This window comes from Asparagus officinalis, chromosome 10, assembly GCF_001876935.1.
Source record: "Asparagus officinalis chromosome 10, Aspof.V1, whole genome shotgun sequence".
Classification (NCBI taxonomy): domain Eukaryota; kingdom Viridiplantae; phylum Streptophyta; class Magnoliopsida; order Asparagales; family Asparagaceae; genus Asparagus; species Asparagus officinalis.
The window spans coordinates 943,835-956,114 of record NC_033803.1 but is presented as its reverse complement, the minus strand read 5'-3'; the positions used below and the strand labels follow the sequence as shown (position 1 = coordinate 956,114).

The 12,280-nt window shown below is 37.7% G+C and overlaps 1 protein-coding gene across 1 annotated transcript in view; it reads left to right on the top strand.

The window, feature by feature from the left end:
- LOC109825114 (inactive poly [ADP-ribose] polymerase RCD1) overlaps positions 595-12,280 on the top strand; it is a 12,186-nt gene continuing 500 nt past the window's right edge. Inside the window, exons 1-6 of the mRNA XM_020391848.1 lie at positions 595-775; positions 1,927-3,338; positions 3,475-3,716; positions 3,803-3,879; positions 4,259-4,438; positions 4,523-4,618. Coding sequence (XP_020247437.1) covers positions 2,083-3,338; positions 3,475-3,716; positions 3,803-3,879; positions 4,259-4,438; positions 4,523-4,618 — 1,851 coding nt within the window. The 5' untranslated portion in view covers positions 595-775; positions 1,927-2,082. The remainder of the gene's footprint in view (positions 776-1,926; positions 3,339-3,474; positions 3,717-3,802; positions 3,880-4,258; positions 4,439-4,522; positions 4,619-12,280) is intronic.

Here is a 12,280-nt window from a genome sequence, read left to right as displayed (position 1 = left end):
CAACATGTAGAACAAGCGAGATGCCCCCCTCTTATTGCATGATGATCAGCTCATTATGCAATAGGAGGGTGACACTTCACATGTCCTCCCTGTCAGTATCATATTTTGGGTTCTTGAAAATTTTTTAATTTTTTATTTTCTTGGCACCATTCGCTTTAAGAGGCTGTTTGGTTGGCATTTTTTGCCCTTATTTTCCTGTCAAAACTGACAGCTTTACTTGAAAAAACGTTTCAAAATAAGCGTTTTTGCACGTAAAGCTGTCAAAACTGACACTTTTGACCGGGAAACCCAAACAAAAAAAAGCCAACCAAACAGCCCCTAACACAGAAGCTTCAGCACGCCATCCACGAACCGAGGCGGTCAATAATAACCGTGAAGTGTGAACCCCCCCAAACGACGAACATATCCGCAACCGTCAGCCCTCGGTGAAAGTCAAACCCAAGCGACTCAAACGCCACGTGCCGGTTTCCCCTCCCAGCCCTGTAAAAAGTATCACCAAACCAACGGTCCGATCTCGCGCCAAGGTCCAAAACTGAATCTCAACCGTCGGTGCTTTTTAATGTCGGCTTAATTTTGTGGATTTCTTTAGGCGCAAGAAAGGGAGAGAGAAAGTGTGGCCGACCGAAGGCGGTGTTTTTATACTCCCCCTCATCTAACGCCGTCAGCGCTCTCGCTCCTCTTTCGATTTCTCGGAGATCGTAGAATTTTTAGGTTTTTGAGAGAGAAGAGAGAGCCCTAATTCTGAAATGAACCGTTTATCCCTTCACCGCATCAGGTATAATCTCAATTTTAGCCTTTTTTTTCTTGTCGCGAACCCTAGTTTTTTTTTTTATCTGGATCCGGGCTCTGTTAGGGTTTTGTTGGGGTTGACGGGCCTCCGATCATTGGGAATTTGGTTGAGTCGATGTTTGATTGGGCTTAGGATGGTTTGATCTCGGGTTGAGCTGCAATTGGGGGTTTTGGCTAGGGTTTGTTTTGTAAATTGGAGGGATTTTTTGGGGGAATTTGTCTAAAGGCGTTGACTTTGGTCGTGCATATGAATTGCTTGCTGTTTTTATTAGGTTCGGTGACAATTCCTTATGGATGCATGCATGGTATTTCTTGTTTTCATTGATAATAATGGCATCAACTGCAAGCAGTTCAATACTTCGATGTGCCCTATTATCTGGAATTCATGCTTCTATTATTTCTTCATATCTATGATAATTTGTGGGCTGGTGCTAGAAAACTACCATTATGCAATGAGCTATAGTCCATTATCTAATTGCAGTTACTTGGGCAAAAGTAAAAGTTCAAAGCATAATATAGAATGTATGATGTTGAAAAAGTTCACGTTTTTGGTTCTTTGAAGGGAATGGTCTGAGCATGGTTTTGTAACACAACAAACACGAGTAGAAATTCTTCTGACTAGTACATTGAAAAAGTTCACGTTCTTGGTTCTTTGAAGGGAATGGTCTGAGCATGGTTTTGTAACACAACAAGCACCAGTAGAAATTCTTCTGACTAGTACATTTACGGTGGCTAGTAGAAATATTTGCTAGTTTCCTTTCTGATGCGATTGCAGATTGAAGGATAATGAAGGATCTGTGTTCCTGACAAAATTTTATTTTGAAAGAGAGGGAATAGAGAACTGGTGCAGGTAAAAGAAAAGGAAACAAACTGGTGTTGGTAAGTGAAGAAGCATGACTATGAGTGTGCAAGCACACCTGAAGTTGTTGATTGTGAAAACCTGTCTAATCCTATATTTATAGTCTGTAAGACACATAGGCTTCCACAGTTATTAGATATGTACCTGAAAAGGGGCAGTTGAGTCTCTTTTCACATGAGAAATGTGTATCTTTCCTTTTCCCTTTTTTAACTTTTTGTTTGTCATGCAAATACACTTACATGAGAATTCTTATGCTTACATGCTGTTTATTATTTTAGGTTCAGCTCACACATTGTCTTCCCAGACCCGAGGTTTTATGGCTCTAGCCTTATGAGTGAGAGTAGCTTGCTTTAGGTAAGCAGGCTTCGTGGAGACAAGCTTATTGAAAAGAATTAGTTACTGGTTGGTGTTTACTTTTACTTTAGTACTTAAAAATGGAAGCGACGAACGTAAAGGCATTGGTTAATGGCGGGAGAATTGCCGGCGAGCTTAAGAGAAAAAGAGCGGCTCCGCCTGCTGCATATGCTGGCCGTGCCATGGTAACACAACAGCAGAATGTGGTACCATCCTCTTTCAAGTGTTGTGGTATGATTAGACCTGATGACTCTAAACTTAAATCTCACTCTTCTCCGGAGAAGCATATTCTGAGGAACTATCGGAATTTTATGAAAAGTGGGTTGCCCCATCGAGTGTTATTTTATCAGGATGGGGAATGGAAAGATTTTCCTGGCAATATTACTAGTCTTGTACTAGGAGATTTTCAAATGAAGAAGGCAATATCTGAAGTTATGTATCAGAAACAGCAACTGTTGTTGGATTTTGTGCACATGGTATACATAGATACAGAGACGGGGGCAAGCAAGCCAATTGCATGGATTGACGTACACGGGGCATGTTTTTTCCCAGAATTTTTTGCTTCATACGGGTACCTTGACTCTGATGAAGGAAAACATGTTCACTTGCCTTGTGAGCCAAGTGGAACACGAGAAATGAATTCACAGTTGGATATTTCACTCAGTGCTGCTGAAAGCGCAAATTCTGAGGCTCCCGATGATGAAGTCTTCTCAAATGTCAAGAGAATTAGAAGTGTTTCCAGTGATAGGAACAAAGGCATTATCGATGTGTTTGATAACAAGAATGCAACTGCTGGTGTAGAGGATAAGGGGATTAAGAGTGTTCCCAGCTACAACAATAATAGTGTTAAGATCATCTCAGATAACAATAACACTACTAAGGGGTTGTTAGATGACAAGAACGTAACTAATGATCTCGAAGAAGTTGTTGGTGAGAATGAACCATGTGCTATATTCCTTCCAAAGGTTTCTGATTCTGGATCTTGTCAGGAGAAAGTTGCAATGCCTACTGGTGGACCCAGTGCTCTTGGCGCTGTGCAAAGTATGTTGCTCTATGGGTTGGGTTCAGTTATTAATGCAAAGGATATTGCCAACATCTCCAAAATACCTTTGGTAAATAACATTGGGCAAATTCGTTTTGAGCTTTTCCGCAAAGAAGTTGAGGCCACTAAGAATCTCCGGGGCAATGCAAATGTTCGTTATGCATGGCTAGCTTCTTCCAGAGATGCCGTGGAAGACGTAATGTCAGGAGAGAGGGTGATGTTTAAGAAGCCCATGCGTGGACCTGCATATGGGTTAGGTGTTCATCTTGCTCCGGCAAATCGCTCCAATATCTGGTGAGATTTTCTTTCTTTATCCGCTCTAGGAACAGTCTAAATGCTAACACAATTGAAATGTGAATTTAGGTTATGTCATTGTGCTTATGACTTATGATTTGTTCTCAAGACATAACTTACCAATTACTATTTCCAGTGCTGGTTACTCTGATGTCGACGAAAATGGCATGATTCATATGATGTTGTGCCGGGTTATAATGGGAAATGTAGAACTTGTTTGCAATGGATCTGACCAGTTTCAGCCCAGTGATGAAAACTTTGATAGTGGTGTTGATGATCTTCAATCACCGAAGCACTATATTGTATGGGGAATGCACATGGATAATCGTATTTACCCAGAATATGTTGTGGCTATTAAAGTGCCTCAAAAAGCAGAAGGTGATTAGGGTAGTTTGAGGTTTTTGGTGGTGGTTGTACAAAGTTCTAAAGTTAAAATGCTATTTTCGTTTTTCATATTTCTGCAGAAAATTTGGCTGGAAAGGAAAGCGTGTCTAATACATCTGTGCTTACAAATTCTGGTTCATCACAAAGCCTATTGCAGGTATGAGCCTTGTTTCTTTCTTTCCGAGCATTATGTGACATGTCGATTTGACAGTGGATGCTGCAGCAAGTTAATCCTGATGAGGTTTGTCTGATCTTCAAGCTCCGTCCAAGCAATTATGCTGCATTGATGTCGGTGCTGATGCTGTATATTAACACATGATAGTCACCCAATTTAAAATTTATCGAAATTTGTTTTAGTTTGTATTCTGCCTAGAGTGGAACACTTACATTTTTTATTTTAGTTCGTTATGGGAAGATTGTATTTCTAGGAATTTTCTGTTCAGGCTTTGAAAGTACTTGTGTAGCCCATTTACCTTGCCATGTCTTCTGATCACATCAGATTGGCCTGATATTAAATTTCATTTTGTTCATACAAGGAGGGCAACCCCTCTCCAGGCCTGGCCAGTCAGCCTCAGGAAAGAGCTCCAATGTTCGGTAGACCTCCACGAACTCCAACATCACCTTGGATGCCCTTTTCGATGTTGTTTGCTGCAATTTCAACCAAAGTATCTGCTCATGACATGGATTTAGTTAATATGCATTATGAAGAGTTCAAGGTAGTTATTGTTCCTCTTCTCCTCATATTTATCTTACTGTCATCATAGTCAAATCCTTGACTGCTGTCACTCTCCTTTCAACAGACAAGAAAAATAAATAGGACCGACCTAGTTAAAAAGTTGAGGCAAGTAATTGGCGACAAGCTGTTGATATCTACAATAATGAGACTTCAGCACAAGGTAATCTTCTGCCCTTATTCTAATAAAAGCTGTTGATATTGGTTAAAGGCTTGATTAAATGGTTCAGAATCTATATTTCATCGAGTTACTTTCTTGAGCTCCAGTTAGTGTGGACTGTCTGTTTTGGAGTCTATTTAATGTTGGTGCTTTATCCTGGTCATTGCGACACCTTGGGTTGATCAAGGCCAGACTAACCCAATTTATCTTTTGGTGCAATCCTCTTTTCTTTATGCTATTCATGTATGCATAAATATAGAACTTGTATATGACTTGATTTTCTACATAGCACATTTGACGATGACTTTGGATATAATATGTGTTATTTCCCTTCATTTCTCGTGCAGTATATTACTTACTGGTTGTCATGTAGGAGTATGAATTAATAGTATTGCATCTATCATATGCTGGACTGATCAAATTGTTGTGTTTATTTTACGACTGTATTTCAATTCAGGTTGCAGGTTCGTCATTTTTCTCTACCTTTGAAATTAAATATGACTAGTTGACAACATCTACAAGGTGTCTTATTTGACCTTTAGCATCCATAGAAGTCCAGCATGATGGGCAACAGCCCTTTGTGTCTAATTCCTGTCAATCAAGTGCTTGATGACCTTTGTATTAAATCTAGTGAGTTCTTTTATCAAGAGAGTAATGTTATTGTGTACTGGAGCACGAGGTGCAACTGCTATGTGCTGGAGTTTTGGTGTGCAATTGCACTCTGTCAGGCACCTAGTTGGCTAGGCAACTGTCTGTAATCCAATATATCCTAGTTCGCTTGCAAGCTGCAAGCTGAATATTATCCAACATTTTCTTTCATGCTTCCGTAGATCCTTTGGCATGTGCGATGCATGGGGACCAAATTTTAATACTACACCGTAGGAATTTGTGCATATAAAATATTTTACTTTGCCCTTTCTTGGGGAACGTTTTTTTGACAGCAATGCATTAACACTAGCATTATCGTGTAGGCAGGTTATGAACATGAATAAAATAATATACGTTCATGTGCTACTAGTTATTCTGTTTATTATTTCTTGTTTGTTAAAGAGCAAAATTGGAGGGTTTGTTAAATTTTTTTCCCTGTGATGATATTTAAGAGTTGGGGCCATGTGGGGTGTTTTTGTTTTGTGTGTGTCTTGGGCGTGCGTACGTGTGGATATAGTTAGGAAGTATTCTGTGGGGATACTCACCCTTTAAAGTTGAAAATGGTGATTCCGGGACACAAACCATGGGATGTGATCTACATTACCTACATTATTCCGAAACTAGATTTGAAATGTTTTAGATATGTTTTACTTATTCACCAACTGTCAACATATGCTGTTCTGGCTTTCTTAACATGTACTATATATCAAGAATGCCAGACCTAGAGGTAAATATGATCACAACATGATCAGATCTTAGATGCTTACATTTTGCCCATGTGATCCATGGTTAGAACGTATTGGAAATCTTCAAAACTTCATTACATTGTTGTCAGGGTAGTATATGATGTTGAGCTGCGTGAATTTTCAGTTTGTAGTTTCAACCACCCATTCACCCAATTCAAAGTGGTGAGTATCAACCTCTTGGCTACATTTAGAAGTTGCCTAGATTAGCTATTTTCGCGTCTTTGAAAGGATTTATTTTGAAGAGCAAGATGGGTTTTTGAGAATTAAGTATTTATTTGCTCACTTTATGTGGAAAGTTGCCTTGAGAGGTGGTGTATAATTTTTCTTGGGGACATCTATTAAGAAAATCTTTGTTTTCCCCCTTGAATTAGGAATACAAGAATCTTTTTAGTGAAAGCTAGTAGATTAGGTGTAACTGTGTGAAAAATAGCATGCTTGGTCCAGTTGCAAAAAAATTGTCTCTACTTTTTATTTTTCTGAACTTTGATGGGGTCGTGGTAGTCAGGCCTCCGCTAATGAATGGAGTCCATTTGGAAACTCGAGATCCTTTGTATATGTAAAGCTTCTTTTCATATATATAACTTAAGAACTTACCAGGGTCAGATGGTATTCTTGACAATGTATATGGGTGAGATAATAATTCCATGTCTCAGATGCAATTTAATTTCCTTATAAAAGATGGTGCATAGAGGAAGCATCTTATTTTACATTAAGATAAATATTTTTAGATTCTACTTCAATAATGTAATTTACTATGTGCTGCTATCTGGTCAGGCTTAAAAAGAACATATGACTAATTCTGTGGTAGGTGGTTTCGCTAGGCTGTGTTTAAGCATTTTGGTAACTCTTTGTGTCTCTCATTTGTGAATTTAAGGAAATTACGGTACTTATTAGGTGACTTTAGTAGGCAGGAGTCGCAATCAATGCGAGACTTTTTAATTGGCTAGATACCTGCATTGGTTCTACTACTAAAATAATGTGTGAAACATTTTTTGATTCTACTACTAAAATAATGCGTGAAACATTTTTTGAGCCCATCCTAGCAGACTGCCATTACTATATTGTGCTAAAACTATTTTATTCTTGTGTGAAGGAAAAAAAAGGTTTGCTTTTTCAGTTACCTGATTCTTATTTTTTTATTCCTTTCTTCATGCCTCTGCGCCTTACGGTTTTTGTGGTTCACAAATATCTATAAATGGAACTTTGTAGTTTTGTTAAATAGGCTTCAGTGAGATACAGAGAATCAGGGTGGTGTTAATTGATGAGATGTGTTGTCTAAACATGTAGCCTGGGTGGATTTAGGGATTGGGTGCAGTTGCACCCCTTTACATTTACCCTGGTAAGATTTACACCCCCCCCCCCAAAAAAAAAAAAAAAAAAAAAAAAAAAAAAGAACAAGGGGAAAAACCCAGGCAAAAAAAAAACCCAACCTATCTGAAAACATTAAATATGTTAGTAGAAAATTGAATTAGCTCATTTAAAGCGTATCTTTCTCATAAGGTACTATAGTTTTATAATGTTATACTATATTCTTATTTCTAAATAAAAAGATATTGTTGTCCGCCCCCAAGAAAAATTTTCTGGATCCGTCACTAGTTGTAGCCGGATCAGGAAATTAGGTAGGAAGGTATGGCTTCTACATGGAATGTTTTGATTTTTTGTTTCTAAGAACTAATTTGGGTTCGGAGTTGGATGATCAACAACGAAGAGTTTGTAAAAAATTCTGATATTATGGACTCCAGCAAATCATGGGCAACCCTCGGGAACATGATGGGATGTAAAGAATGCTAGAGATGTGACCTCTATTATGGGTTTGACAGAAACTGCTGGTAGAGACAAATTTAATGGCCGAGGAAGCCTTTGTTGTCAGTCCCATTATTGGGTGCTTCTCTATCCCTATTTCACCCATGAAGATTATGACTGAAAATAATCAAAATCAAAAGCAAACGTGGCATCCTTCGTTTTTGAAGTGTTTGATGCAAAAATATTAGAGCTTGTGGAGCTAGCGTGTGTAAGCAGATTCCAGTATGGTACAAAATATTTCTCTAATAAAAGCTGTTGATATTGGTTAAAGGCTTGATTAAATGGTTCAGAATCTATATTTCATCGAGTTACTTTCTTGAGCTCCAGTTAGTGTGGACTGTCTGTTTTGGAGTCTATTTAATGTTGGTGCTTTATCCTGGTCATTGCGACACCTTGGGTTGATCAAGGCCAGACTAACCCAATTTATCTTTTGGTGCAATCCTCTTTTCTTTATGCTATTCATGTATGCATAAATATAGAACTTGTATATGACTTGATTTTCTACATAGCACATTTGACGATGACTTTGGATATAATATGTGTTATTTCCCTTCATTTCTCGTGCAGTATATTACTTACTGGTTGTCATGTAGGAGTATGAATTAATAGTATTGCATCTATCATATGCTGGACTGATCAAATTGTTGTGTTTATTTTACGACTGTATTTCAATTCAGGTTGCAGGTTCGTCATTTTTCTCTACCTTTGAAATTAAATATGACTAGTTGACAACATCTACAAGGTGTCTTATTTGACCTTTAGCATCCATAGAAGTCCAGCATGATGGGCAACAGCCCTTTGTGTCTAATTCCTGTCAATCAAGTGCTTGATGACCTTTGTATTAAATCTAGTGAGTTCTTTTATCAAGAGAGTAATGTTATTGTGTACTGGAGCACGAGGTGCAACTGCTATGTGCTGGAGTTTTGGTGTGCAATTGCACTCTGTCAGGCACCTAGTTGGCTAGGCAACTGTCTGTAATCCAATATATCCTAGTTCGCTTGCAAGCTGCAAGCTGAATATTATCCAACATTTTCTTTCATGCTTCCGTAGATCCTTTGGCATGTGCGATGCATGGGGACCAAATTTTAATACTACACCGTAGGAATTTGTGCATATAAAATATTTTACTTTGCCCTTTCTTGGGGAACGTTTTTTTGACAGCAATGCATTAACACTAGCATTATCGTGTAGGCAGGTTATGAACATGAATAAAATAATATACGTTCATGTGCTACTAGTTATTCTGTTTATTATTTCTTGTTTGTTAAAGAGCAAAATTGGAGGGTTTGTTAAATTTTTTTCCCTGTGATGATATTTAAGAGTTGGGGCCATGTGGGGTGTTTTTGTTTTGTGTGTGTCTTGGGCGTGCGTACGTGTGGATATAGTTAGGAAGTATTCTGTGGGGATACTCACCCTTTAAAGTTGAAAATGGTGATTCCGGGACACAAACCATGGGATGTGATCTACATTACCTACATTATTCCGAAACTAGATTTGAAATGTTTTAGATATGTTTTACTTATTCACCAACTGTCAACATATGCTGTTCTGGCTTTCTTAACATGTACTATATATCAAGAATGCCAGACCTAGAGGTAAATATGATCACAACATGATCAGATCTTAGATGCTTACATTTTGCCCATGTGATCCATGGTTAGAACGTATTGGAAATCTTCAAAACTTCATTACATTGTTGTCAGGGTAGTATATGATGTTGAGCTGCGTGAATTTTCAGTTTGTAGTTTCAACCACCCATTCACCCAATTCAAAGTGGTGAGTATCAACCTCTTGGCTACATTTAGAAGTTGCCTAGATTAGCTATTTTCGCGTCTTTGAAAGGATTTATTTTGAAGAGCAAGATGGGTTTTTGAGAATTAAGTATTTATTTGCTCACTTTATGTGGAAAGTTGCCTTGAGAGGTGGTGTATAATTTTTCTTGGGGACATCTATTAAGAAAATCTTTGTTTTCCCCCTTGAATTAGGAATACAAGAATCTTTTTAGTGAAAGCTAGTAGATTAGGTGTAACTGTGTGAAAAATAGCATGCTTGGTCCAGTTGCAAAAAAATTGTCTCTACTTTTTATTTTTCTGAACTTTGATGGGGTCGTGGTAGTCAGGCCTCCGCTAATGAATGGAGTCCATTTGGAAACTCGAGATCCTTTGTATATGTAAAGCTTCTTTTCATATATATAACTTAAGAACTTACCAGGGTCAGATGGTATTCTTGACAATGTATATGGGTGAGATAATAATTCCATGTCTCAGATGCAATTTAATTTCCTTATAAAAGATGGTGCATAGAGGAAGCATCTTATTTTACATTAAGATAAATATTTTTAGATTCTACTTCAATAATGTAATTTACTATGTGCTGCTATCTGGTCAGGCTTAAAAAGAACATATGACTAATTCTGTGGTAGGTGGTTTCGCTAGGCTGTGTTTAAGCATTTTGGTAACTCTTTGTGTCTCTCATTTGTGAATTTAAGGAAATTACGGTACTTATTAGGTGACTTTAGTAGGCAGGAGTCGCAATCAATGCGAGACTTTTTAATTGGCTAGATACCTGCATTGGTTCTACTACTAAAATAATGTGTGAAACATTTTTTGATTCTACTACTAAAATAATGCGTGAAACATTTTTTGAGCCCATCCTAGCAGACTGCCATTACTATATTGTGCTAAAACTATTTTATTCTTGTGTGAAGGAAAAAAAAGGTTTGCTTTTTCAGTTACCTGATTCTTATTTTTTTATTCCTTTCTTCATGCCTCTGCGCCTTACGGTTTTTGTGGTTCACAAATATCTATAAATGGAACTTTGTAGTTTTGTTAAATAGGCTTCAGTGAGATACAGAGAATCAGGGTGGTGTTAATTGATGAGATGTGTTGTCTAAACATGTAGCCTGGGTGGATTTAGGGATTGGGTGCAGTTGCACCCCTTTACATTTACCCTGGTAAGATTTAACCCCCCCCCCCCAAAAAAAAAAAAAAAAAAAAAAAAAAAACAAGGGGAAAAACCCAGGCAAAAAAAAAACCCAACCTATCTGAAAACATTAAATATGTTAGTAGAAAATTGAATTAGCTCATTTAAAGCGTATCTTTCTCATAAGGTACTATAGTTTTATAATGTTATACTATATTCTTATTTCTAAATAAAAAGATATTGTTGTCCGCCCCCAAGAAAAATTTTCTGGATCCGTCACTAGTTGTAGCCGGATCAGGAAATTAGGTAGGAAGGTATGGCTTCTACATGGAATGTTTTGATTTTTTGTTTCTAAGAACTAATTTGGGTTCGGAGTTGGATGATCAACAACGAAGAGTTTGTAAAAAATTCTGATATTATGGACTCCAGCAAATCATGGGCAACCCTCGGGAACATGATGGGATGTAAAGAATGCTAGAGATGTGACCTCTATTATGGGTTTGACAGAAACTGCTGGTAGAGACAAATTTAATGGCCGAGGAAGCCTTTGTTGTCAGTCCCATTATTGGGTGCTTCTCTATCCCTATTTCACCCATGAAGATTATGACTGAAAATAATCAAAATCAAAAGCAAACGTGGCATCCTTCGTTTTTGAAGTGTTTGATGCAAAAATATTAGAGCTTGTGGAGCTAGCGTGTGTAAGCAGATTCCAGTATGGTACAAAATATTTCTCCGCATGAAGTCATGGCCATCTTTTTCCGATAGGAAAACTTGCTGCCATCAATCATCTTTTACAAGCCTCAACCGTCAGTCTGCTCTAGCTTTAACAGATAACGTGCAAATAGTCTCTGTTGTATATGATCAGAGGCTCCAAATTATTGGTATGGCTTCTGGCGTTCTATATTCAGGTCTAAGTGGCTCTTTTCTCCTAAGTTGGTTTACTATGCCCTCTTCTTAAAATTTCTTTGTTTTCAATTTGTCAATTGGGTATTTTTAATAGTTCCACTCAGATCAATTTTCCTTGATCCAGAACAAACAACGACAATCGTGCTTTTGTTACGTCTTATCTGATTGGAAATGGTCATGCTTGTAACCAGTTTCGGTTGAATTTTGGCTGAAAGCCTAGCATTTTCCTTCGTTATATTTGGTGGCTGACTGGCTCCATCGTTATTTTCTGCTTATGGTCTCACAAGTAATTCGTAGGTCACTTAGAGTAACATGCATGGAAAAGATTATTGTCTGGAAATGTCATTAATGAAGTTTTTCTTCTGTTGGCATGACATCTGAAATAATGCCGACATATAAATGTTATTTTAGGGATGTTATTGTACTTGTGAATTACTTCTCCTGATTTTTTTTTGGCTGTTTCTTTCTTTTGAATGCTGTGGCTACTGCATTTGATGAACTTTCAGCATTTGTGAAACATTTGATTTTGACCTTTTTCATTTGTAGGCAATCCATCTTGTGGTAGCCTGTGTTTCCATTGAGGCAAATGCATTGTTACCTCAAATTTTCTTTATTTTCTTGACTCGGTAGATTAGTTACT